We start from the raw sequence: 25,470 nt of genomic DNA, 5'->3' as shown, positions 1-25,470 counted from the left end.
CAGCCAGTATCACAACCTTGGAATGCACCTCGCACATACCTAGGTACTTCCGGCCCGACCACGTGCCGCGGTAAACGAATAAACGAGTCGCCGAACCGGCGACCCACCAACAAACAATTCCACCTCTCCCCAAGACTCCGTTCCCCAATCCCAAGCCAAGCTAGAAACATGGGGCCTTGCGCCGCGTAATCCCATCCAAACATACTCTCTGCTGACAACACGCCCGAGTGAGCGGACATAATACTTCCCCACAAGGCCGGGCTTGGGTTACGCACGGCGGGCCTAATGCGTCACATCGCCATGATGCTCCTGGCCAATGGGGGCTATCGTGGAACGTGGTCCGCGAGGATGCGGGCTCTCGGTATACGCATGCATGGCTTTGGTATAAAGTCTGCCCTGAAGCACACCGTTCTCATCGCACATCGCGTCAAATTTGCAACTCTATAGACTAGACACACAATATCCAAAATGGTCTTCGTCAACCACGAGAAAGCTCCCGATGGGCTTCCGGTCGTCCCGCTCTGGATTAACGGCTCCGCCGTCCCCATCAGCGACAAAGACTCCCTCTTCCCCGTGGTCTCCTCGGTCGAAGACAAACCGATCCACTATGCTGTATCTGCGTCCGCCTCCACCGCAGTGGCTGCCTGCGATGCAGCCGCCTCAGCCTTCACATCCTGGCGCAAAACAAGCCCTACCTTCCGGCGCCAACTGCTCCTCAAAGCCGCCGACATGCTCGAGTCGAAGGCGCAGGAGATTGCGGGATGGCAGATGAAAGAGACGAGCTGTCCTAAAGAGTTTGCGGGTGCGAACGTCAAGCTCGGGCCGATATATGTGCGGGAGATTGCGGCGGCGACGAGTGAGATTCGGGGGACGGTGCCACAGCGGATGACGGGGCCGGATGGCAATGAGATGGAGGGGTTGACGGTTGTGGTAAGGGAGCCGGTGGGCGTTGTGTTGATAATTCCGCCGTAGGTGCTCATTTGCCTCATTAGACCGGAGCAAATGCTAACCAGACGTGCAGATGGAACGGCGCAGTCATTCTGCCTCTCCGCGCCATCAGCATGGCCCTCGCGGCCGGGTGCACGATCGTCGTCAAAGCATCTGAGCTATGCCCTCGCACACACAGCATGCTCTTGGAATGCTTCGAAGAAGCCGGCATTCCCAAAGGCATCATCAACATGATCCAAGCCAAGCGAGAGGACGCTGTAGCCGTGTCTGAAGCCATCGTTTCTCATAAAGCTGTGAGGAAAATTGATTTCATAGGGAGCGCGGCTGTCGGAAGCAAGATGGGTCAGCTTTGCGCCAAGTATCTGAAGCCGATTCTGATGGAGCTGGGCGGGAAAGGGCCGGCTATTGTGCTGGAGGATGCAGATCTGAAGAAGACGGCCATGTATTGTGCCATGGGTGGTGAGCCCGCCAGTTTCCCGTCTGTGGTGGACACGTACTGACTTCAGAAGCCGTCATGGACCATGGCCAGCTTTGCTTTTCGACCGAACGCATCATCGTACACAAGTCTGTGTACGACAGATTCGTCCCGATTCTCGCAGCGACAATGTCAAAGATCCCGAAAGCAGGAGACGCTGTGAGCAAGCAGTCGGCGACACATGCATATGATCTCCTAGTCGATGCGAAAGAGAAGGGCGCGACGTTCCTCTGCGGCGGCCCCGAATATCTGAGCGGGACTAGCCTCAAGCCTACGCTCGTGACGAATGTATCAAAAGAAGCCCGCATCGCCGACGAAGAGACCTTCGGACCATCGGCTTCCGTCTATGTTGCCGACGACGATGAGGACGCGATAGCGAAAGCCAACGATTCCGCATACGGACTCAATGCCGCAGTCCACAGCACTAGCTGGGAGCACGCATACAATGTGGCGATGCAGCTCGAGTACGGCCAGGTGCATATCAACAATGTGACCCTCACCGATTCCCGTAAGTAATTCTTATGTCCTCTGTTCCCCGGATACTGACGGGTACAAAGCCGGCGCGCCGATTCGGGGTGTTAAGGGGTCTGGTTGGGGCCAGTCGAATTCGATCTGGGGGATCCACGAATTTAGCGTCGAGAAGACACTATACTTTCACCCCTCCGGTGCCGGCGGTATACTGTCCGGCCACTGAGGAATTCGAGGGAGACGTCGGTGCCGGAGCAACGGAGAGAAAGGCGTCTTGGCCGGCCCAGTGTCTCATACCAGGTCAAAATCCCTCATTTCCATGCCGTCTTCCCAGTCAACATTCCTCCATTGCATATCTAGAGGGAATCTCGCAATGCCAACACGGCGGTAGGTCGTGGCTTCGTGTCGGACATTGGATACCTTCTGGAGGGCGAGCCCTTGACCCGAGCCTAGGTAGAGAAATATGATCCTTGTATGGTTTTCCACAGAATTAGGAATATCCAGGACCAGGTGCGCTGGATCATCCTCCCGTGAAATTCTCTCTAAGCGCATGGCGCCGTCCCGGCCCTTGACCGCGACGCACTTCGCCGATCGTGCACGGACACTTAGTAGAGCATTTTGCACCCAGCCAAAGGGGTTCTTTCCCAGAACTTTGGCTGTTACGTTGAGCACCTTGAAGTATGGGCATCTCTTAAAGCGCCTACTTAGCGTGCGATCATAATAAATCCCGTTCGACCCGGACAGAGGAATAGACGCCCACGACCAAGTTGGCGCCTGCGGTCGATATTTGGGATCTCCGGGAAAATCCCCAGCGCTCCATCTGCTTTCGTAAAGCAAGCCCACGGGAAACATATTAGTCCACATTCCCGCAAGATAGTCTCCAAGACAGGTATTCGTGAGTTTAGCTGCCAGACCGGAAATCGCCGGCAAACGATCACTTTCGTAGGTCAGATCTAGCCTCGTAAATTCGGAAACTAGGTCCATCCAGATCATTGAAAAATCCTCGTAAATGAGGCCTGGCCGTTCCACTTTAGCGACGAGAGGCTTTAGCCATCCTCCATGCCAGGTTTGCTTGAACTGCTTGTCGCCTTCGAATTCTGCGGCTATCAGGCTCCTGTCATCCAGAGCGCGGCACTCGCATCGAAGGTCCGTTTTGCATTCCCATACAAGCTCTTCAGCGAGAAAATGCAGCGTCCTAGAAGGGAGCAATCGTTCCTGATATGCCCAGGCCCTCGTTAGGAGCGGAGCATCCGCAGAATGGTGATGAGCATTATCCAGCTGAGCAAATCGCGTGTGGGCGGTAAAAAGCCGCGGCCGCAGTCGGAAAGTGTCGTTTCCGCGTTCAACAGCAACAGATCCAGTTTCGATGCGGCATAGTGGTTCGTCGCGCTTCAGAATCAAAGTCCATCTATCTGAGAATAGGCCATGCGCAGTATCTGCACAGGAAGAGGCCGCGATAGTGAGATAAGAATTAGAGTAGATGTCAGTCATTTTGGCGGATTCTACCTCCCAGTCTTCCGTCGAGTCCTGGATAATACACAGAGCGTCGAGCCATAGATAGCGTATATCCAGAGCTCTGCAAATGGCGATGACGTCCTTAAATGTCTTCGGAAACGACTCGAGCGGGATTCCGGCCATATGGATGGGTAGCGTTTCCGACGTTGTCTTCAAAGCAGTATTCGAAGCTCCCCAACAGTAGCTACTTCATTCACTTTGACGTCAGTGTGCTGTGCAAGCGTGAGAGGGAAGAAGAATGACCCGACCTGAGTGCGATGTACGGAGCATGAACTCCGCTAAGCTCCACTAACTTGATTGGTTGATTGTTGCGTGAAGATATGCTCATGACGCGCTTGGGGAGCTCTGGTATGCCTTCTATACTGCAAAATGGATGGAACCTATCGCAGCTAGAGCTCCACTTTCGAATGAAGGAGACAACACGCGCGAGGTTAAGCCGGGTAGGCACATCGCGGGGTATATTGTATGTGGGAACAAGGGCTCCGAGATCTGGAAACTATTAGAGTAGGTCTAAAGGACCGGAGAAGGTATATGAACTTGTTGTAGAGGTATCTACGAATACCTCGAAATGGACCTCCAGAGATGCACTAGACCCAAAGGACCAGCTTCCCAATTCGACCACAAAGTGCGCGTCCGTCTTACTGGCATAGATATAGACGGCATCCAACTTCTCACCGTAATCTAACTGCTCGGTAAGCTGCGGTCGAATTCGCGCGATGCCTTGATCTAGAAGAGCGCAAAAGGCACAGCCAGCTTGGGAGCTTCTTTCGAGGTCTGAGATGCGGACGGGGACACCGCCAAGACAGACCCTGCAGGTAGGGAGAAGCGGATAAGGTGTTGCACCCCATGATAGGTCACCCATGGTATAACTTGGGATAAGTATCAGAGGGAAGTGTGATACTAGAGGGCAGGCTGACCTCGGGAAGGTGGAATGTCTGAGCCGCGCTAACCAAAAACGGGATGGCTCGTATTAATCAACCACATTTGCCCAGGTGTCCACGGGGACTTTGTGTAGGGACAGCGGTAACGGTTCGCGGCTCCTGCAGTATGATGATCAACCCGGCTGGAATGTCTCTTATCTCAACATTGATGTAGCACGGTTCAAAATCAGACCACACTGCAAGCAACGTGCACGAAGAACCTTGCAACTCACTCATTCTTCAATGATGCAGCAAAGTAAGGAAGCCAGCGAATAGCCCCCCAACGCCTTTTATCTAGCCGTGCAGATCCTTTTTGGTATCAAACGAAACACTAGCGAACTTCTAGACCTCCTTCTGGGGTACGCCGCCCGGTAGGGTTGCGCACTTCTCCTGGAACAGCTTCTCAGCCCCTTGCCATACGGGAGCAGTCGCCCGATCCTTGAGCGCCATCAAGCTAGGCAACAGAGCGGCACTGAACGCCTCGGACGACTCTCTCGGGAGGGCAGACGGCAGGTGATCGATGGAGATGACCGATAGCCTCGGGCCACTGCCCTCTACAGGAACCTCCACGGTGGGCTTGTCGAACGTCGTGTTGATGCTGTAGATGGGGATTGGGTTGTGCGGGTTCGTGGTATCGCAGCTAACGTCGCACACTACGCTAAGCTTGCGGTTCGGCGACTTAAGGCTCTCCATGTCGACGAAGGGCGGAATGGGCTTGGACAGGTAGATGCAGTTAACGAAGATGTCGGACTCAATAATCTCGGGGTAGGGTCCGTCGCGATCTGATGTCTCCGCCAGGTCCCACTTCTTGATTTCTGCGCAGCCGACTTTCTCGAGGAGTTCGACGGCCCCAGTCCCGCAGCGTCCCAGTGCTCCCAGCACCAAGCTGGTCGGCTTGTGTCCCGCAACCTTCTCGCCGGCCGCAACATCCTCTTTGAGCTGTGAAATCAGCTCACCCTCGTTGTTGTAGTATCCACGTCCGTCGGTGAAGGCCTCAAGGCCAGGAAGTGGCTCGCCGTTGGGGTGGGTGAGTTGCCATGCCCAGGTCTGTGAGCCGGTCAGTGGCATGATCTGGAAAAACCGTGCGGCGGAAGTACCTTGATAGCGAGCGCAGCTCCAACAAAGCCGGCATGATATCCAAACGCAGCGACTCTCCTGCCTGTGTTGTCTTGGAGGAATTCCAGGTCGTAGAGCGTTCCGCCGCCGCGAGGGAACCGCGCCAAGACCTGTTCCCAACCGCCCTGCTGCTTGTAGCAGTGCGCAAAGTGTACAAATGTATGCTTGAGAGGTGTCTCTGCCTCCGGGAGCTCCTTCAAGCCGATGATGATGCGATCGGCGGGCGCGGTTTCCCACTCGCCCTCGTCGACGAGCGTAGCACCAGCCTGTGCGAACTCGTCGTCTTGGAAGATGCGGGCATAGTTGGGGTCCTTGGGGCTGCGCTCAACCAGCACTGGATATCCAGCCTCTAGGAGCTGCTTGGTCGTGGTAGGCGTGAGGCAGGAGCGATGCTCGAGCGGTTTGGCTTCAGCGCGGGCGTGGAGGGTCGGGAAGGCCATGGTGGGGTGTTTGGGAATGCTGAAGGGTCAATTGCAGACTGCGGAGTTGCGCGACCAGGATCCAGTACTTATATGTGCGTTGCTCGCGAAGGATCGGAGTGGAGAGGGCAGGCGTCTGGCTGCGATGACTCTACAGATGGGAACTTTTCCGCCAAGCTGCCAGATCCCTGCCAGATCGAGCCCACTCCGAGTCCGAGGCGCTAGCGGGGCTTCTATTCCGGCACGTGCGAGCAAAGAATGACCTCCACACATGCACCGCCGTCATCTGGTCGGCTATTCCCTCTGGAATAAGATGCGGCAGGACGCTGAAACCAAAGCTTTCACCCATTTTCTGCCCCGTCGGTGAGCGTTATGGTTCCGGCAGCGAGCCTTCTTTCGACTGGTCCCGAACGCAAGAAAAGAAAATCTCCCGTCGAATCACAACACCGCTTATAGCGATAAGCCTTGCCGCCGCAACGCCATAAACGATGCCGCCGAAGAGAGACGGGCCGGGCGAGACGTCATCGGCGCACTCGTCGTCGCACTCGCGCTCCCGCAATTCCTCTATTACTAGCGGGAGGCATAATGCTCACTTACCCACCATCCCGAGCCAGCTGAGGGAAGTCTATGTGCCCTCCGAAGGGTCTAGTTCACCCGACGATAGGATGCATAGTAGGCCGTTCCGCGACGACGAGCCACACGCGTCAAGTAGCTCCCCGCCGCACGATCTCGAGTTCTCCACCGACGGTATCCAGCCCGCCCCTGATCGCGCCTCTGCGCATTCGAACGACGAAAACGCACCACCCCAAGTCGGCGCCGGCATACTAGAAATTGATCTCGAGCCCACGGTTCGCTCACGGCTCCTGAACCACAAGAATTGGGATGCAGCATCTGGCTGCGGAAGTGAGGGCTGCAATCATGGCGCCCTGTCTCCGCGACCCTGGTCGCATAGGAGCTATGGCAGCATGAGCTCAGAGAACGGCTTTGGCGGTCGATATCCGAATAGCGTGGATCCTCAGACGGGGGAACCTGCTGATGCAACGCATGCTTTGCTAGGGGACACTGTCGCTGACGGTCTGCTTGGAGGCGGCAAAGGGCAGAAGATGAGCACGACAAAGTACCTTGCCCGAAAGCATGGGGTAAAGCATCCCAGGATCATGTGAGTAGGCCATAATTTTCATTATACGCATGAAACAGAATAGCTGACAAAGTGAGGTATCTTGCGTACTACATCCCCATCATAAATTGGGTGCAGCAGTACGAATGGCGCTATCTTAAAGGCGATTTCGTCGCGGCCTTGACCATGGCCTCTTTCTATATCCCTATGGCTCTTTCGTATGCCTCGAACCTCGCTCACGTCCCTCCGGTACATGGACTTTATAGCTTCGCCATAAACCCTCTGATTTACGGCATACTTGGGTCGTGTCCCCAGATGGTTGTGGGCCCTGAGGCGCCTGGCTCGCTCCTCACTGGCGAAGTTGTTCGCGAGAACATCAAGAAAGGAGCAAGCGGGGATACGGACGGCAGGCGGAACGCTGAAATTGCTGGCATAGTAACCTGCCTTGCAGGCGCCTTCATATTCCTAGCTGGGACATTCCGACTTGGGTTCTTGGACAATGTCCTTAGTCGGCCGTTTCTACGAGGATTCATCAGCGCTATCGGTGTCGTCATATTCGTTGACCAGCTCATCCCAGAAATGGGATTGGCAAAGCTTGCAGCAGACCAGGTGTCTCACGGAAGCTGTCTTGACAAACTCATCTTCCTCTTTCGAAACGTTCATAATGCCCACGGCCTTACCTGCGCGATCTCGTTCAGCGCTTTTGGCATCATTATGTTTTTCAGGTAAGTTGGCTCGCTTTCCCATGCCCTAGAAGTCTTGCTAATGCACCAATAGGGAATTCAAGAAAAGACTCCAGTCCCGCTATCCCTCAGTTGCCTACATACCGGACCGTTTTGTGGTAGTAGTTCTATCAGCAGTCATTGTTTCGCAATTTCGGTTGGACGAAAGAGGCGTTGGCATTCTGGGAGAAGTCAAATCAAGCGGCAGAATTTTCTCCGTTCACTTCCCTTTCGAAACATCACATCTTAAATACGCATCCGATGCTATCAACACGGCCCTCATCATCGCTCTGCTCGGCTTCTTTGAATCCTCGGTGGCAGCGAAATCGCTCGGCAGCGGCGACAAAACCAAAGACGGCGTCAAGATGCCCTTGAGTGCAAACCGTGAGCTCATAGCTCTCGGGACAGCAAACATCACCGGCGGTCTTTTCATGGCGCTCCCTGCCTTTGGCGGATATGGGCGCTCGAAAGTCAATGCCTCCACGGGCGGAATGACACCCGTGAGCTCTATCATGCTCTCGATCATCACAATCCTCTGCACCTGCTTCCTCCTTCCATATTTCTACTACCTACCCAAGGGCGTCCTCTGCTCGATGATATCCGTCGTCGCCTATTCCCTCGTCGAAGAAGCGCCGCACGACATCAAATTCTTCTGGCGGATCCGTGGATGGTCGGAGCTTATCCTCATGGGTGTTATCTTCATCGTCACCATCTTCTGGGATCTGAAGCGCGGGATTGGTGTCGGTATTGGACTCTCAATCCTCCGCTTGATTCGTCACTCTACTCGTCCGCGCATTCAGATTCTCGGACGCGTACCAGGCACCACAGACAAATTCACGAATGCTGAGCTCGATCCGGACAGCGTGGAATTCATTGAGGGCTGCCTTATTGTTAAGATCCCGGAGCCGCTTACCTTTGCAAACACGGGCAGTCTGAAGAACAGACTGAAGAGGCTAGAAGACCACGGGACGAGTGCCGCACACCCTGCTCTTCCTAGAGTCCGCCACGAAGAGCATAACAAGAACATCATTTTCGACGTCCACGGCGTCACAACCCTTGATGGCGCGGGGACCCAGATCCTTTGCGAGATCGTCGAATCGTACGTCAAGCGGGACGTCAAGGTCTTCTTCTGCAGGGTGCCGCATGAAAGATCGCCTGTTTGGCATCTCTTTGAGTTGAGCGGTATTGTTGATATGTGTGGTGGCAGAGGCCATTTTGTGAACAGTGTGGAGGAGGCATTACGGTTGACAGAGTTGGAGAGGATGGAAGAAGAGTTTGGTAGCGACGCTGAGAGTTCGAGGGTCGCATCTAGAGCTGCTTAGGCAGCATTGTCTTGGGTTGATGTAGCGTGCATTTGGATTAGAGTTATGCATGGCATATAGAGCAAAAGGTCGGATCATGTACTGGCATGTAGAAGAATTCGCATAGCATTCGACATACCTCCACCCATCTTTGGGTTCAGAGAACGAAAGGCTCTGCCGTGCCATGCCATATATGCGCTCGTCATAGGCCTAGCGAGTGCAGGGTGGCTACCAAGATAAACCAGCAACATCCGAGATCCAGCCTTCGCTCTATCAAAACTCCGACGTACCCACTAATAATGTACGCCAACCCGGCGACGGGCGGCGAATCACCTGATCCGCGCATCCGCATCGCCTTTCGAGCTTACGGCTACAACGAACCAGTGTTTCCTCCAACAAGGAACTGCGTCTCGCAGCTTCCGCTCGACCTCGGCGCCTCACTCTTCAAATACCCTCCCTTTATCGCCGAGCGTCATCCGAATCGAACCATGGCGGTGCCACTTCCATCAGACCTGTGCCCCCCGTATTGACTGACAACCAGGACGCGGCTCTCCATGTGGACTTCTCCCCGGTCGCCGGGTGAGCCTCGGTCGCAAATTTGCACCCCGACGCGCGCTACCGCGAACCGTTGCAACTGCGTGGCGGGTACACGAGACTAAGTCTCAACGTCAGGCCGCCGATCGGATGAGTAACGCGGCAGATCACAGCGACGTTTGGCGGATGGGTGAGATGGCGCCAGCATCGCATGCTTCTCTTTGTCGCTGTCGCTGTCGCTGTCGCTACCGCCTGCTGTCAACCCCGCATATCGCATTATTTCCTCCACAACAGTAGAAGACAGTGGTAATAAGCCGTTGAAAAAAGCGTAACGTTGACGTGCGTGGCCCGCGAACAAGCCTTGCGGCGCTCCCGTGCCATGGCCTCTTGACGCTGCTTGAGTGCCTCCAAGCCGGACAAGACGGCGCCTTAATGCGCCGCCGAGGCGGGCTTGGCACCTCTTAGCTGGACCGCATCCCGGCCGGCGGCGTGTGTCTTCCCTGTCGGTTTCTTCCCCAGAGCGAGAGTGATTGGCGGAGAAGGCTGCGGGGTTGTGCTCGGGCGGGGTGGGTTAAGCTCGGCGGATGTCATGAGGAAGGTGGAAAGGGACGACGATCGCGCGCTGCGCGGGAGGAGGGTTGGAGGGTTTATAGGTAGGGCCAGGGGGTGGGTTGTGCAGGGTGAGCTCCGCGTGGTTTTATTTCTTCCCCGGGTCTCCTTTTGCTCGTCTTTTCTATCTACTTCGCTGCTCGACGAGAGATTTGGAGGACGGCTGATGAGATATTAATCGCTGGGCAAGGAAAAGAGTGGGACAACAGTGATCGTCATACACATCCCCATCAAGCACGCGAGTACCGCCAAATCACCCCCCGCCGATCGACCGTCGGCCCGTAGAACTGTCGCTGTCATCCAAAACTCTCCTCCCCTCCTCAAACATCACCACCCTTCTCAACACCACCCGTCTTCCGCCAACATGGCGACCGACCTAGGCTCCGGCGAGCCCACGCGCAACATGTCCGCGGGCCGCTACATAGCAACGCGCATCCCAACCCTCAAGCCGGCCATGGCGCACGTCCCGAACCCGATTCGGCTGCTCGCGCTGCTCAATTTCCAGCAATGGATGTTCTTCCTGGTGGCCTTCATCGCATGGTCGTGGGACGCGTTCGACTTCTTCACCGTGTCGCTGACGGTCGAGGACCTAGCCGAGACGTTCGGCAAGACTAAGACGGACATCACGTGGGGCATCACGCTGGTGCTGATGCTTCGATCGGTGGGCAGTATTATCTTTGGGCTCGCGGCGGATCGCTGGGGCCGCAAGTGGCCGTTTGTGGTGAACAATGTGCTGTTTATTGTGCTGGAGTTGGCGACGGGGTTTTGCGATACGTATGAGAGCTTTCTGGGCGTGAGGGCGCTTTTTGGGATTGCGATGGGCGGGTTGTATGGGAATGCTGCGGCGACGGGTGAGTTGAATGCGTTTTTCTTGTCTTTTCCTACCGGTTTTCATCCCTTTGCAGCTGGGATCAAAAGCAGTGGAATTGGAGTGCAAGTGAGCAGCGAAACAGTAAACTGACACATATCTTCACAGCCCTCGAAGACTGCCCCGAAGAAGCGCGCGGCCTAATCTCGGGCATGCTCCAACAAGGCTACGCCTTCGGCTACCTGCTCGCCACCGTCTTCGCGCGCGCCTTCGTCGACACCGTCGGCCACGGCTGGCGACCTCTATTCTGGTTCGGCGCCGGCCCGCCCGTCCTCATCATCGTCTTCCGGCTCTGCCTCCCGGAGACGCAGGCCTACCGCGAGCGCCAGCGCATCCGCGAAGAGACGCCCAACGCGGCGAAGATCTTCCTGCAAGAGGGCCGAGTCGCGCTGAAGAACCACTGGCTGCTGCTCATCTACATGGTGCTGCTGATGGCGGGGTTCAACTTCATGAGCCACGGCAGCCAGGATCTGTATCCGACGATGCTGACGAACCAGTACAATTTCAGCGCCGATGCCGTGACCGTCACGCAGGTCGTTGCGAACCTCGGCGCCATGACCGGCGGCACGCTCGTCGGGTACTCGTCGTCTATCTTCGGGCGCCGGTTCAGCATTATCTTTATCTCCGTCGTGGGCGGCGTGCTGCTGTATCCGTATACGTTTACGGGCAGCAAGAGCGTCATCGCCGCGGCCTTCTTCGAGCAGTTCTGCGTCCAGGGCGCGTGGGGCGTCATTCCGATCCACTTGATGGAGCTTTCGCCAGGCAGCTTCAGGACCTTTGTCGTCGGCACCTCGTACCAACTCGGTAACCTCGTCTCCTCGGCATCGTCAACCATCGAATCCACGATCGGCGAGCGGTTCCCGCTGCCGCCCAAGGGCTCCGTCAAGCGGTACGAGTACGGCAAGGTGATCTGCATTTTCATGGGCTGCGTGTATGCGTACGTTATTCTCCTGACGCTCATCGGGCCGGAGTATCGGGGCAGGCACTTCGATGTGGCGCATGATGACGATATGGCGGAGGTAACGCATATGGATAAAGCGCATCTTGGCCATATGGTCGAGGGTGGGCATGGGAATGAGCAGGAGAGCGACGCGGAGAAGGGGCGGAGTAAGAGTGTGGAGGATATTGGGAGGGCGTGAGCGCATGGGTTATTTGACTGACTGACTGATTTTTTGATCGGCTTGCGGTTGGATGGATTCTGGAATGGGGAGATGGGATGGAAATTGATATAGGCTGCGCGTAACGAAGATATGCTTATGGAATGGAACAGAGTTGACCACTGGGTTTCTTGATTATCCGTTCCTTCTAAATAAGGGTGATGATATTAAAGGTCAACTCACACTAGGGGCTTGTTACACGCCAACGCTTCTACACTTGCCAGGAATTCTAAGCTCGCAGATCGCCTTCCATTCTCATCCATCCCCAGAAGCACAGCTGCTCACCGACCCAGCCCTCCCCCATCTCCAGCCCTCCCCCATCTCCAACCCCACCCAGCCCCTCAACTCACCGATACAACAACCCCTCCACCTCCTCCGCAATCGCCAAACAACTCGTCAACCCAGGACTCTCAATCCCCAACAAATTCACAAACCCCACAAACCCCTCCTCCCTCCTAATATAAAAGTCCTGAAAAGACCCCTTCGCACTACTCACCGCCCCAAGCTTCCCCAGCTTCGGCCGAATCCCCACATAATCCAGCCCAATCGCACTGCGATCAATCCCGGGGAGATAGCTCTGGATATCGTCGAGCGCGACCTCCAGATTCTTACCGTTGACGCTATAATCGTTCGGATCGTCCGTCCACTCCACGTCGGGCCCGAAGCGGATCCGCCCCGCCATGTCGAGCGTGAGATGCGTGCCGAGGCCGCCGTGGCCGGGGACCGGGGCTGGGTAGACGAGCGTGGAGGGTTTTGGGTGGGAGCGCGAGTAGGAGAAGTAGGAGCCTTTTGCGTAGTAAGGCTTGCGGTGTCTTTCAGGCGGGAGGATCATATTGGATATCGGGATCGCGGCCAGCCCGGCGGAGTTTATGAGCGTTTCCGCCGTGACGCTGGATTCCTCACCGTCGGATGTGGTTGTTGTGATCTCCCAGCCGCCGCGGCCAGAGTCGATGGGTCGGATGGCGGAGACGGGACTCCTGAAGGCGCAAATGCCGCCGAGGTTCGTGAAATCGCCTTCTAGGAACTGCATTAATCCGTGGCTGTCCACGATCCCTGTAGACGGGCTTTCAAGCACGCCGACCTCTGCTCTCACGTCTGGTTCGCGGCGTTTGGCCTCTTCAGGTGAGATAAAGCGGATGGGCACGCCGATGCTGGAGGCGAAATCATGCACGCCTTGGAGGGCTTCCATTTGCGCGGCGTCCTGGGCGACGATCCATTTGCCGGTGTTGCGATGCGGGATGGAGTGTTTAGCACCGAGTTCGTATAGCATTTCCTTGCCGCGGAGGCACAACTTTGTCTTCAAGGAGTCGTGGCCGTAGTAGAGGCCAGCGTGTATGACCTGGGGAGGTTGTCAGCCTTGCCGTCCTAATGCTGTGGTATTTCGAGATGGCGAAAAGCATTTACAGGAGGATGAAATGAGACTCCGCTCACACCTCTGAATTTCTACTACTCGTTTCCGTGCCGACGGAGCCATGCTTTTCTATCAGGACGGTGGAAGCGCCGTCTCTTGCCTGCAGCTTCCTCGCGATTGCCAACCCGACCACGCCTCCTCCTATCACCGCGTGCGTAAAATCCGCGTCCCTTCTCGCGCTTGTACAGAACGCTCGCGATTGATGCGTGATCGATCTGGATATGCTTCGCGACAGAAGCATTGCTGAAGAGTAAATGTGGAAAAGCGATGGGGTGGAGGGTAATTTCAACGCATAGGTACACTAATGGCCCGCAGACATATGTGCAAGGACTGGAATATAAGCAAAAATAAGAGAAATATGTTAAATGACAATCCGGTCGCACAAGAGCTTAAGCTGTCGATGCTGCTGCTTATCGTCGGTTACTTTTTGCGATGACGTCGAGCCAGTCCGACAGATGCTAGTACGAAAAGGGTATAGCGCCTTCTTCTCCGCTCTGGAATTCCGACAGTACGGACATAGCTCTACCAGCGATTCCGCTCGATACTCATGCCGGGGAATCCTAGAATGCGATGGTGCTATCCAGGAGAACGGCGCAACGTTGATCTCTCAGTAGAGGCGCGGACGAAGTAGAAAGCTATGCAAAAGGCAGTGCATCACCACCAAGGCGAATATTCGTTTGCGGGGATTGCAATATGATATCGTAATTCCATTGTAGAAACTACATCTAAACATTAGGAAAGTATACGGCCCCATTCCACCCCCTCGTGGCCAAGTATGGCGCGCTCATATATACCGGTTTGGTTCGTATGTACGGCATCATTGGAATATGATATGCCGATAAGATATATGATCCAGTCATCGCGCGTGCGTCCAATCCGACGATTTCCTCCGCGGTATGTACGTCAAGGGAATGTGATGATGATGAGGACCGGGTCCTGATAGAAACGCCAATACCCTATGCAAGATATGTGAATGCAAATGTCAAGTAGAACGAGAATGATGAGAACAAATCCGATGCTTGAACGCCGTGGGCCTAACTTTTGCATGTGAGAATGAACAACCGGCATACTGGTTCCGTACCGCCAAGTGATGGGGATGAAAACATCAGAGGGCGTTTACTTGGGGCCAGGAGGGTTCTTCGTCAGCCTCTTCCTCCGCTTTGAATCTTGCGATTCGCTTCGTTGGTGGTTCGGACGTGACGGAGGTTCGAGCGGCGAGCCGACGGGGGCGGGTGAAACGTCACGCATCAGGCTGCGCTGCTGTTGATGCTGCTGGTGCTGCATCTCAATGCCGAGCTCCGCGCCGGGTGCCGTTCTCACGAAACTTTGGCGGGCGAGCGGACTACGTCCGGTGCGTTGGTTCGAGTTCACGGAACCAGATGAGTCACGGTGTTGGTTACTGTTGTATGCTGCCTTCGGGGGCTCTAGTCCGTTCTGTCCGTACTCCGCAGAAAGGGGCGAGTTCGTAACCGGAGCATACTGGCCAGTAGTAGGTGTGTGTTGGTCACTGTTCATGCGGGAGTGAGGAGGCCTCTGCGGCAACTTTCCATGGCCGTGATACACGGAATCATCCGAGAGCGACTCAACGGACTCCTGGTATGTAGACTTGCCAGGTTGCGGACTGATCTGGTAGGGCGAGTTATGGTGGTTGTCTGCTTCAAAATAGGCGCCTCCGGCAGGTTTCTGGTTTGCCTGTGTCTTGTGGTATATGCGGGCGTCCTCGGGATCCATGAAACTTTCGACACGACGTGGCAGGTAGACAGAGTTGCCTGCAGAAGTAGCGGACATGAACGAGTCCATGGAAGAGCGAGGATGCAATGGAACGTTGGGTACATTGGGGTTCCGTGGTAGCATGTTGGGGAGAGTAAGTCCCGAGTCGTTCGCTTGCTGGTACCATCCGTTGGGAAGTCTCTCTGCCGGGGCGAAGCGGCCATCGAGATGATCTGACGGCTGGAGAGGTACGGCGGCAGGGCGATGTTTCTGGTTCTCTGCGGCTGCCTTGAAAGTCTCGGGGACAACATTGAGATCGTCGCCAGTTGCCTCAGCGTGCTCAATAGCTTGTGCTGGAGTAGTGTTGGGATCCGCAGCTCCAGCGTCTGCACGAGGACCTCCCCAGGTACGCTGACCGGCGGTGAAAATACCGTAAACCATATAACACCAGTTGAAGAATGGATTGATGACGAACATGACGGGGTAAAGCATGATCTTGTAACGTCCTAGCTTGGCACCAAAGTACAGCATGAGAATCCAGTTAAGACCGAGCGAAATTGCGATGAAGCCAACCGGTAGGTTCTTGACCTTCTGAGACGTGGTTATGATGGAGAGGACCATGATGAAGAAGAGTAACGCCGTGGTTCGAATCGTGTTCTGCATGAATCGGACAATGCATAGGATGGGATATCGCCGCCAGAGTCGGATGTCTGTCAGCATGCAGACCTCGTTTGTGATAAACCCAAGGAACCATCGTCGGCGCTGTTTCAGAAGAGATCGATATGTTTGCACGGCTTCGGTCTTGCAAAATGCTCCCGTGTTCATTTGGATCTGATATCGCTCCTGCGCGCCAATCATGAATAAATGAGTGAGCCATCGATCTTCGCCCAAGTGGCACTTTCCGTAGTCGAAGAGATCCTCGCACTGCTCGGCCTTGTCGGCAAAATAGTATTTGGCCATTTTGCGGAATGCGGAGAAGCGGAGGATGGTGAGGGCACCGGGCAGACAGGTAACAGCTCCGCAACCAGATTCGACGGAGCGCTCGAAAAGCTGACCGTGAATGTACTCCATGTCCTGAAGGAGAGTGATGAGAGAGTTCTTCTCCGTAGTCGAGGTAATGACGCCGGTCATGGCCAGCATGTTCTTCTTGCTTCCAGGCTTGAGCTCCATTTCGTACATGAAGTTCTGAATGCAAACCTTGTCTAGAATGCAGTCGGAATCGATGAAGAGCACGAACAGGTTGTCGTTGCGCTTGAGGTACTCGGTATAGATCTTGTCGATGAGCTTGAAAGTCCTCTTTTGGCAGTGTCGCTTTCCCCCGTGCGGGAAACGAGAGACAGTGATGCGGCAGCTCCGGTATGTCACATCGATAGACTTGGGGTACGAATCGAGCGTCAAGGGAACGCCGAGCTTCTCGATGGTGTTCAGATAAAGCTCGTCCTCCTGGTCTCCGTCGAAGGAGAGGAAGATGTGCAGACATGACGGGGGATAGTCACAGTCGACCAGCGAGTCGATAGTACGTAGGAGAATCTCAGGAACCTCCTTGTAGCAGGGCATGATAATGACAACCTTGGGCGCTGATGCCTCGTCCAGGACGGTCTTGATCCTCTTAGTTCGCCCCACGGAATGCGTTACAAGCTGGTACACGCAGAACAGCCACGGAATTGTGAGCAGGCCGGCAAAAGACCAAAAGGCAAACCACTGCAAGAAGCTGACCATCGCCGTGGGAAAGTATTTTACGACCTGTGACGGTAGGGGCAGAGTCACAACCATGATCGGCAAGAAAATCGCTCTGGCGCAAGTCAGTAACGGATAGCGTGTGTGACAAGGAGCGTATTACCGGAGGGCGGTGAAGAGGATCATCATGATAACCGAGAGGATCCTGATGCTGATGGTCTCGGCCTTCTGGAAGACTTTGACGAGGCAGTACAGGAATGCGGCCAGCCACAGGAACCATTCGAGGAGCGCGGCCAGCATAACGCTGCCGACAATGGCCACATAAACGATCTGCTAGGGTCAGCCTCGAGCTCGAAGCCTTGTAAAGAGCGCTCCCAACTCACATCCTTGGTCGGCCACGGGTCTGTAATGTCGGGCACGCCATTCTCGTCGGCGCGGGCGAAGATGCCCATCTGATCCCACATGGTGAAGTATTAAGCGTTTCGGGGTTTGGAAGGTGTCGAGGCAGGGTAACGAGCGAGGGAGGAAATGGCGGTGCTTGAGCGATCGTGGGCGCTATGACATGGACGATGACGCGGGGTTTGCGGGAAGGGAAGCTAGGCGGACGGCTGCCGGTTTGCAGTCAGTATAGGAGCAGCGGTCTTGGAATTTCATGGCACGCACCCTCTATTAAAAAAGGCCTCGTCGGGTGAGGTGAGCAAATGAGGAAGCCGGCTTGTCGCGGTGCCAGGGCGGTCGAGTGTGGTCAAGTGATACAGAGCACGCCTGCCAGCAGCTTGGTGTCGCACAACGCTAGATAATCGAGGAGGCACCGAACGAGGGGCGGACTGTGAATATTAAGAAACAGCTGAATCGGCTACAACTGAGGTGTCGGCAGCGGAAAAGGGAGTCGCACGAATTGCCGGCGTTGCCGTATCGGGCAGGTAACGAGTGTCGCGGAGAGGGGAAAAGCGAATGGAAGAAAACAGGCGTCTTCAGGGTGTCATTAGAGGAGCAGCAGCGCGAGGGAGGCGGCACGCGGTGGGAGGGAGGAGGAAACGAAACGCGTGCAGAGGGAGAAGAGGTTTCCAGCAGGCGAGGGGGTCGGGGTGGTTTGAAGAGGCACGCAGGCACGGATGGCTTTTGCGCGCGGGCCAGCGCCGTCGCCCGAAGCGTGCTGGGCCTGTTCGATCGCCACAGGCTCCGCATCCACTTCCGGGCCGCGCTATTCCGCAGTCGGCGGCCTGGGCAGGGAGCCGCCTTGCGTGACTGGTGGCCTCCTGTTATTTTCGGACCAAGCGCGCCGCTGCCGTTGGGCGTTTGAGACGTGCCTCGCCGGCCTCGTGCGCCCGCTTGACGCTGGCAAAGGAGAGCGCGCCGCCCCCTCGCGGAGTCGAGCTAATATGCGCCCCTGCAGAGTGCTATGCATCCGGAGTGCGAGTTGCAAGGCCCATGTCCGCGACTGCGAAACACGAGCACGATCGTCCGACGCTGGATTCTCTCCGGCCACCGCACCTGCTTTGCGCTCCTGCGCCGATGGCATCATGGCGGCCAAGAATTTGCGCCTTTTCATGCGTCGCCTTCTCGCTCCGCCTGGCGCTTTCATTGCCAAGCGGAGCTGTCTCCCCTGAGGACTAACCGGCATTCCGGATGCGGTCGGCCTGGCCAATCGCGCCCGCTGTGCCTCCTCAGCCATCGACTGACTTCGCTGTCGTGGCTGCTCTAGCCTCGCGCTGCTCCACGGACCGTCCAGTCAAGCGTCATGCCATGCGAGAAGCCACAGCAAAACTTGCCTTCCCCCTTTCTCCTTTGTACAATACGCTCCCGCGCGCTGCGACGCTAATAGAAACACGAGCTTAATGTGGGGACGGCCTTTGTCCTCACCAGCTTCCTCTTGGCAGGAGCACGTTTTCCTCCTCCGTATGTACACATTCGAGACTATCTATCGGGAAAGCTGTTGACCGCCTACGCGCCGCATCAGGCACAGCAGCGTGCGCCTCTGTTCCACTGCCTCGTGAGCCCCAGCCCTGTGAGGTAATACAGCACGCAACAATGTTCCATTGCAGCAGTTTGCTCTTCCAGAACCCAGTTTCTATACTCAGTGAAAGCGCCGCCCCGCTCGGGGCTGAGCGACGCGGCTCGATTCGATATGCCGTGCTTCCGAAGACTCGGGACCCACCAATCGTCCAATCGTCCAATCGTCCATCACCATGTTGATCTTTCGCCTATACGAGGCGGCGATCTGGGACACGCGGCGATCGTCCGCCTAGCAGGGCTGAGATCCATATCGCTGATGGACGTCTCGAATATCGGACGAGAACATTGCGACTCTACGATATCTCTCGCCCGAGTTTCTCTGTGGCAGCGCACTCGAATGCTGACTGTGCGAAAGGCCTCATGAATCGCGCGAACTCGTCATTCCGCATAAGGGCTACCCCTGAACACTTAGCGATGGCTACTAGAATCCAACATTGACGCCTCCATATGCATTTCCACCTATCAATTTCTATACAGGGGTTTTATAGCTTAAGCATTACCAGGGAATAATCTTCCTTTGACCGGGCGTACGGTCCAGCGAGGCCACCACGTGTAAAAGCAGGATGTGCTGAGCCACTGGACGCGCCCAACATGCTACGAGTCTCTCCAATTGTCAATAGTGCCAAGCGCAGCGCTGACCTTATTTCTACAGGGCAAATCTCGGTTCCACAGATCGTATATAGCCATTACGTGACAAACGTAAGGTGGCTGACCAGCTTCTTTGTAATTGCTTGCGCCTTGCAATCACTTCGGCCCCATCTCGTTACCTTCTCAACCTACTTCCAAAATACACCTTTCAGCTTCGATGCCGCTCTTCGCAGTCTATCGGTTCAATAACGAGCGGCGAAGTTTTCGCTCCATTGCCAGAGAAATGACCAGTTGCACGCTTGAGACTGGACCGCTCTGCCGCTTCCAGGCTGCTCCAAGCCCCGCGCCGCTTTCCTGCTCGAATGCTGAGCCGGGAAGCTTGCACACGTTCTCATCGTTCCTGTTCCCTGTTTCCTGTATAATCGCACTTTGGTGAAGTACAGTGCGTCAGTATCCTCCTACCTTATGCCCAGCATCTACTAGCAGCATTGCTATTCCGTTGCGTATCGAATGCTCCAGTCAACCTGATCCTGGCCGAAGGTAGATGTGTCTTGGGCAACTTTATAAAGTGCTAAGCACTCCGCAGCTCGATGTCGGTCGCCCAAGACCGTCAGGTGCGGCGGACGATGGGGAAGGTAATGTACCACGGGAGAGATCTGTTGAGCAGTTTTGAGATCTGCCATCTTATGCACAGAGTGGATAGATGGAGGCTGACCTATGTGCAATCAACGCGTCCAACCTTTATACTGCAGTGACCGTTGTCGTCCTATGCTCTAGAGTTTGCGTGGTGGTTATTCGGCAATCAGCCTAGCAAGCGACTACTTTGCTGAACGCTGAAGATAGCACCAAACTGACAGCTATCGAAGTTGCGCTGTCCGACTCGCATTTTTCGTGCAAGTACTACCGATATGCACGTCATCCAGGGCCCAAATTCACACTCAGTGCCGCTTAGTCACCTCGGCATCGCACGGGCCACGCCGGTCGATAAGACATCTGCAGGTACGAGCTTCACAAAACCAACTGGGATTCTTCCAACGACGTTTTCCCTTGTCCCCACGCCGCGTCCGCAAACTCTCGCGCCTGCTGCAAGGCTCACAACCTGCGACTGTTCAAATGCACACCGACGCCGCGCCGGACATACTCTCCAATTTCCATGTGCGCGTATCCTAACCGACCCGCCTTGCTATCACCGCCCGCCCCTCCACAACTGCGGGCCCGCCTCCTCCACCATGGAGAGGCAGAGAAAACGTATGTCGGAGGCCTTTTCTCTCATGCAATCTACTGACGGCGCCTAGGGGAGCTCCGCGAGCTGAATTTTAGAGCTTGGGATGGCGAGCAGGGTATGACACGCACCTTCAGCTGCATGCTTGAGGCCTGACATTCCGCAGATGTGTTCCGCGTGCAGGGCTCCCTCGACTCGTCCATGAAGAAGAATACCGCCTTCATCAAGCGCCTGCGAACCGCCGTCCAAGCCTCAGCGCAGACCCAGTTCATCCAGGATGTGCAGACGCTGTCCCTTCATAAATACCTGTCTGAAATCATTTCCGCCTGCTATGAAGGCCTCTGCAAGCTCAAGACCCCCGCAGATATTGCCGCCGGCGTCGAAGTCGTGAGCGCGCTCCATCAACGATTCGGCCCCGCTGAGTTCACTGGATACCTCGGATGGTACATTGGGCGAGGACTGAGCACACCGGACAAGTCTCACCTGAAGACCCTGGCACAAGACGTCCGTGAGCGGGAAGAGAAGGAACGCCTTGCTCGTCAGCGAGTGCTGCTGAGGGTAGCGACCGAGCTCTGGCTTGTGGGTGTGCTGAGAAGCTTGGATGATGTGTCTAGACCCGAAGAGGCGGGCAAGACAAAAGAGAGTGTCAAGCTCGTTGAGGGATCAAGCAAGGCCAAGGCGACAACAAATGGCAACCGGCCTGACAGCGCCGATGCCGAACCATTTCCACTAGAGGTGCTTAAGGATATGCTAGGGTACGACCGCGAGCATATCAACCTGCCTCTGGTCGTCATCTTCGTAAAGGCATTTGCATGGGATATCCTTGGAGCAAAAACATCTTCGGCTGAAGGGCGCAAGACCGTGAATGAGGATGGAAGCACGACAACCGAGAAAAACGATGAGGCTTCCACCACCGACGAAGATGATGCAGCTACCAAGGACCCCCCTATCGTCTCCCCTGAGCTCCGGCAGCGGTTCAAGAACATCCTCAGTCGGTACTTTGACGATGTCAAAGCGCATCTGCTACGCGATCAGAAGCACTTGGTCAACCAAGGGCGCAAGAATGCGGAAGCGTATGTCAGGTCTGGAGAAGTTTTCGAGGACCGCCAGGCAAATTACGAAAAGCAGATGAAGGCACAGGAGAGACTAGCAGGAAATGCGCAGGTCCTCGCCGATGCACTTAGTTTGGAGATGCCTGATCTAAAGGAAAAGGACACATCTGCAGGCACCGGTGACGGCTCGATCGGGCTTGTGAAGGCGGGAGACTATCTGCGCGGTCAAGGTGATGGGCCTGGCATCTGGGAAGACGAAGAAGAGCGGCGTTTCTACGAAAACCTCATCGACCTCAAAGACCGTGTTCCGGGCATTCTATTGGAAGAACCGAAGAAGAAAAAGACCGACAATGACGAGCAAGTTGGCAAGAAGGCTGAGACCAAGGCCGACATAGAGGATAAACCAGAACCTTCCGCCGAGGCGAAGCCTGCAGAAGCAGACGACCAGTCCACTGCCATCGCGAATAAGTCCGTCGGAGCTCAGGTGGATGCCGTCCTTGCCCGTCTACCCGAGCTGAATACCAAGGATTCCGTGGATCAGACCGCCGTCGACTTTTGCTTCCTGAACTCGAAGGCTTCTCGCAATAGGCTGATCAAAGCTGTGCAGGACATACCGAAGGGTCGGTCGGACTTGCTACCACTGTATTCCAGACTCATTGCAACGCTTGGAAAATACATGCCCGATGTGTCGCAGGGCCTCGTGTCGTACCTCGATGACGAGTTTCGGAGCCTTCAGCGCCGCAAGTCGAAGGACTTTCTGGGACAAGTCCGGACCCAGAATGTTCGCTATCTTGCGGAGCTGACCAAGTTCGGGGTCGTCCCGGAGCATGTCATCTTCCACTGTTTGAAGGTCAGCCTCGACGAATTTTCGAGGATGAACATTGAGATCATCTGCAACCTCCTTGAAAACTGTGGTCGCTACTTACTTCGCAATCCTGAGACCTCCCCGCGAATGTCATCCTTCCTGGAGACTCTGCAGCGAAAGAAGGGTGCCCAAGTTCTTGGTCAACAAGAGCGTATGCTCATTGAAAACGCCGTTTACTACGTTAACCCTCCGGAGCGCGCGGCTATCGAGCAAAAGGAGAGAACGCCGATCGAGCTCTTTCTTCGCAAGCTCATGTATCAGGATCTGAGCCGCCGAACTGTAGACAAGACCGTCAAGCAGATCCGCAAGATGCATTGGGAGGAAGAAGATGTCGTCAACATCCTGCACAAGATCTTCTCAAAGCCCGGTAAGATCAAGTACAGCAACATCCACCTTCTAGCCATTATCCTCGGGACGATCCACAGATATCATCAGGACTTTGCGATCTCAGTAATAGACGACCTCCTTGAGTCGATTACATTCGGGCTCGAGTTGAATGATTTCAAATTAAACCAGAGGAGGATCGCAGAGGTTAAGTACCTCGGCGAAATGTATATCTACCGGCTGGTTGACTCTCCGCTCATCTTTGACACGCTGTATAAGCTCCTCAATTACGGGTGGGAAGGTGGCTATGTGCGCCCAGGGCTGGTGAACCCATTGGACCTCCTGGACGATTACTTCCGCATCCGGCTGGTTTGCAACCTCTTAGAGACCTGCGGCATGTACTACGACAAGGGCGCCGCCAAGAAGAAGCTTGATTTCTTCCTCACTTACTTCCAGTACTACCTCTGTACTAAGGATTCCCTCCCGATGGACGTTGAATTCATCGTGCAGGACGCCTTCAATCTCACGAGGCCCCAATGGAAGCTGATCACAAGTTTCGAGGAAGCCTCTCGTGCTTTCGGGGAAGCTGTCAAGCAAAACTACCAGACTTCCGCAGTCGGTAAACCGGTTGAGCCCGACGAAGATGACCTATCCGCTTCCGACGATGATGGAGATGGGCCAGACGACGAGGAAGTTGTTGTACCGGAGGGAGATGAAGAGAAGTCTTCAGGCGAGGATGAAGAGGTTTGTGGTTTCACATATCGTGCATACCCCTTCGAAACGCTGACACGCCTACCCTAGGATTCTGGTGACGATGAGCCGGTCAAACGAGCCTCATCCGACGACGAAGAGGAACAGATCGTCGTTACTCGTCAAGAAGACGAACGCGACCCCGAAGCAGAAGCCGAGTTCGACCGCGAGCTTGCGAAATTGATGTCGGAAAGCGTAGAATCCCGCAAGTTCGAGCGCAAGCCGGTCTTCGATGTACCGCTTCCAATGCGCCGCACTCGTGAGGCACCCGTAGCTGCGGAAGATAGCGGCAATGAAGCATCTGCTCGGGCGTCTCCTATGATGAAATTCTCCTTGCTCAGCAAGCGCGGAAACAAGACACAGACCCGCTCTATCGACCTGCCCTCAGATTCAACGTTTGCAGTTGCCATGCGCAACAAGCAACAGGCCGAGCGAGAAGAGCAGCAGCGGATCAAGAACCTCGTCTTGAACTACGATCTCCGGGACGACGACGCGGATGGTGATACACCGTTTCATTACACCCTTCAACCTAATACCAATAGGAAACGTACTGAAACTTCTGAAGGTCTGGACAAGACTCACAACCCGTACGCACAGCCGCGCCTCGACAAGGCCGGCAACAATCGCAGCAATCAGCGAGCCAGGAAGTTGCAGCTCAGCGATGTCAACTGGTATGGCAACCCTCCGTCTTCTCAGCAAACTCGTTCTCGCTTGATGCGTTCGTCCGCCGTTACCGCCGATGCTTCCGCATCTGGTCGGCGAGACAGCCTCGAACCTCTTCCTTCCTCTCATCGCAAGTCCAATCGGCATGCACGCTCGAGTTGATCATATGCGCTTCGATTCCCGGCGCCATTAGTAATCATCTGGCTAACCTCGAGGCCCTGCTTGGGCGTCCCACCCTTTAGGACATGATCTATGGCTTATGCTGTTATCGCCTGCATTCCCAGCGTAACCGACTATCGTTCGCCGCTGTTCCGCAATCGGTCAGGCCGGTAGGTATATGCCACAGATGAGTTTCGATCAGACTTATCAGCCAGGGCCCCTCTGATGGACGACTAAGATCCACAAGGAGCGCAACAACAACCCACTGGACAGACAGGCGTCTCCGCCTGTCGCGTCTTGGGGGAAGGTGAGTATGTCCAGATTCTCTCGGAGACTGCGCGTTGAGAGTGGAGATGTTTTCAGAGGCAGAGGATTACGAGAGCGCAATGGGGGATGTTCCAGGGAACCTGCACTCTTCTTTCTTCACGGAAAGAAAAGCCGCGTGGCTCTACTCGGCGTGGTGGAGGATGAAGTTCGAACAAAAGTCTTCTACATCACGCTCTCTATGCTAAGCAAATTGAACACGGTCTTTACAGCCTTTGCGAAATTTTGAACATGGCAAAGATTTCTCATTACCGGCATTACGACTGCGTAGCACTATGCGCAGCTCCTATCCCACTCATTATCGACATTACTTTACGCGATGCTTCATTCCTCATTGCGCCCTTCTCCATATATGTCCAATTCATCAATCAGTCCTACAATGGCCCATGATAACTCCATTTCTAGAACACAGATCCTTTCCACGCCTTCCTTATGCGACCCATTCATGAGAGAGAGAAAAAATCTTTATGAACCCCCCAAACGCCTGAGATTGCTGCACCCAAAAAGGGACCGTGGAAGGATGCTGACGTCCCCTGCCTC

General features: G+C 55.3%; 9 protein-coding genes across 9 annotated transcripts; 4 read left to right on the top strand and 5 right to left on the bottom strand.

Annotated features, from left to right (window-relative positions):
* Positions 1-138: 138 nt before the first annotated feature.
* Positions 139-2,117, top strand: BU26DRAFT_553511 (aldehyde dehydrogenase; the record flags this gene model as incomplete). The annotated part of the gene is made up of 4 exons (XM_033832211.1): positions 139-968; positions 1,022-1,407; positions 1,458-1,931; positions 1,981-2,117. Exons 1-4 carry the CDS (start codon positions 469-471, stop codon positions 2,115-2,117), a joined length of 1,497 nt encoding a protein of 498 aa, XP_033680681.1. The 5' UTR covers positions 139-468.
* BU26DRAFT_73771 (HET-domain-containing protein) lies at positions 2,061-4,468 on the bottom strand. The gene is made up of 3 exons (XM_033836285.1): positions 3,944-4,468; positions 3,655-3,895; positions 2,061-3,590 (listed from the first exon to the last, which is right to left on the bottom strand). The coding sequence occupies exons 1-3, from the start codon at positions 4,266-4,268 to the stop codon at positions 2,183-2,185; spliced, it is 1,974 nt and encodes a 657-aa protein (XP_033680680.1). The 5' UTR covers positions 4,269-4,468; the 3' UTR covers positions 2,061-2,182.
* Positions 4,469-4,668: 200 nt separating this feature from the next.
* On the bottom strand, positions 4,669-5,882 carry BU26DRAFT_433130 (saccharopine dehydrogenase; the record flags this gene model as incomplete). Its single annotated transcript, XM_033824015.1, has 2 exons — positions 4,669-5,373; positions 5,424-5,882. The coding sequence occupies 2 exons, from the start codon at positions 5,880-5,882 to the stop codon at positions 4,669-4,671; spliced, it is 1,164 nt and encodes a 387-aa protein (XP_033680679.1).
* A 256-nt stretch (positions 5,883-6,138) lies between these two features.
* On the top strand, positions 6,139-9,141 carry BU26DRAFT_607872 (uncharacterized protein). Its single transcript, XM_033835793.1, has 3 exons — positions 6,139-7,020; positions 7,077-7,703; positions 7,756-9,141. The coding sequence occupies exons 1-3, from the start codon at positions 6,350-6,352 to the stop codon at positions 9,020-9,022; spliced, it is 2,565 nt and encodes an 854-aa protein (XP_033680678.1). The 5' UTR covers positions 6,139-6,349; the 3' UTR covers positions 9,023-9,141.
* Positions 9,142-10,508: 1,367 nt separating this feature from the next.
* On the top strand, positions 10,509-12,151 carry BU26DRAFT_568229 (MFS general substrate transporter; the record flags this gene model as incomplete). The annotated part of the gene is made up of 2 exons (XM_033833750.1): positions 10,509-10,995; positions 11,121-12,151. The coding sequence occupies 2 exons, from the start codon at positions 10,509-10,511 to the stop codon at positions 12,149-12,151; spliced, it is 1,518 nt and encodes a 505-aa protein (XP_033680677.1).
* A 364-nt stretch (positions 12,152-12,515) lies between these two features.
* BU26DRAFT_568228 (FAD dependent oxidoreductase) lies at positions 12,516-13,821 on the bottom strand (the record flags this gene model as incomplete). Its single annotated transcript, XM_033833749.1, has 2 exons — positions 12,516-13,508; positions 13,603-13,821. The coding sequence occupies 2 exons, from the start codon at positions 13,819-13,821 to the stop codon at positions 12,516-12,518; spliced, it is 1,212 nt and encodes a 403-aa protein (XP_033680676.1).
* A 437-nt stretch (positions 13,822-14,258) lies between these two features.
* BU26DRAFT_73674 (glycosyltransferase family 2 protein) lies at positions 14,259-17,567 on the bottom strand. Its single transcript, XM_033836283.1, has 3 exons — positions 17,351-17,567; positions 17,131-17,297; positions 14,259-17,082 (listed from the first exon to the last, which is right to left on the bottom strand). The coding sequence occupies exons 1-3, from the start codon at positions 17,429-17,431 to the stop codon at positions 14,697-14,699; spliced, it is 2,634 nt and encodes an 877-aa protein (XP_033680675.1). The 5' UTR covers positions 17,432-17,567; the 3' UTR covers positions 14,259-14,696.
* Positions 17,568-17,624: 57 nt separating this feature from the next.
* BU26DRAFT_73669 (uncharacterized protein) lies at positions 17,625-18,300 on the bottom strand. Its single transcript, XM_033836282.1, has one exon. It carries the CDS (start codon positions 18,153-18,155, stop codon positions 17,760-17,762), a length of 396 nt encoding a protein of 131 aa, XP_033680674.1. The 5' UTR covers positions 18,156-18,300; the 3' UTR covers positions 17,625-17,759.
* A 2,500-nt stretch (positions 18,301-20,800) lies between these two features.
* BU26DRAFT_578481 (ARM repeat-containing protein) lies at positions 20,801-24,756 on the top strand (the record flags this gene model as incomplete). Its single annotated transcript, XM_033834430.1, has 4 exons — positions 20,801-20,819; positions 20,867-20,911; positions 20,960-23,778; positions 23,836-24,756. The coding sequence occupies 4 exons, from the start codon at positions 20,801-20,803 to the stop codon at positions 24,607-24,609; spliced, it is 3,657 nt and encodes a 1,218-aa protein (XP_033680673.1). The 3' UTR covers positions 24,610-24,756.
* Positions 24,757-25,470: the final 714 nt, after the last annotated feature.

The sequence above is a fragment of the Trematosphaeria pertusa genome (genome assembly GCF_010094035.1).
Source record: "Trematosphaeria pertusa strain CBS 122368 unplaced genomic scaffold BU26scaffold_12, whole genome shotgun sequence".
In the NCBI taxonomy this organism is placed as follows: Eukaryota; Fungi; Ascomycota; class Dothideomycetes; order Pleosporales; family Trematosphaeriaceae; genus Trematosphaeria; species Trematosphaeria pertusa.
This window is presented reverse-complemented; position numbering and strand designations above follow the sequence as displayed.

What these genes read in the sequence shown, in the direction of transcription:
- BU26DRAFT_73771 (XM_033836285.1), bottom strand. Translation starts at nt 4,268, where the DNA reads ATGGGTGACCTATCATGGGGTGCAACACCTTATCCGCTTCTCCCTACC. An exon ending in CGTAGATACCTCTACAACAA is followed by an intron (nt 3,896 to 3,943) that starts GTTCATATACCT and finishes AATAGTTTCCAG; the next exon opens with ATCTCGGAGCCCTTGTTCCC. An exon ending in GCTCCGTACATCGCACTCAG is followed by an intron (nt 3,591 to 3,654) that starts GTCGGGTCATTC and finishes TGAATGAAGTAG; the next exon opens with CTACTGTTGGGGAGCTTCGA.
- BU26DRAFT_73674 (XM_033836283.1), bottom strand. Translation starts at nt 17,431, where the DNA reads ATGTGGGATCAGATGGGCATCTTCGCCCGCGCCGACGAGAATGGCGTG. An exon ending in ACCCGTGGCCGACCAAGGAT is followed by an intron (nt 17,298 to 17,350) that starts GTGAGTTGGGAG and finishes TGACCCTAGCAG; the next exon opens with ATCGTTTATGTGGCCATTGT. An exon ending in ATCCTCTTCACCGCCCTCCG is followed by an intron (nt 17,083 to 17,130) that starts GTAATACGCTCC and finishes GACTTGCGCCAG; the next exon opens with AGCGATTTTCTTGCCGATCA.
- BU26DRAFT_607872 (XM_033835793.1), top strand. Translation starts at nt 6,350, where the DNA reads ATGCCGCCGAAGAGAGACGGGCCGGGCGAGACGTCATCGGCGCACTCG. An exon ending in GTAAAGCATCCCAGGATCAT is followed by an intron (nt 7,021 to 7,076) that starts GTGAGTAGGCCA and finishes TGACAAAGTGAG; the next exon opens with GTATCTTGCGTACTACATCC. An exon ending in GGCATCATTATGTTTTTCAG is followed by an intron (nt 7,704 to 7,755) that starts GTAAGTTGGCTC and finishes ATGCACCAATAG; the next exon opens with GGAATTCAAGAAAAGACTCC.
- BU26DRAFT_73669 (XM_033836282.1), bottom strand. Translation starts at nt 18,155, where the DNA reads ATGCGGAGCCTGTGGCGATCGAACAGGCCCAGCACGCTTCGGGCGACG.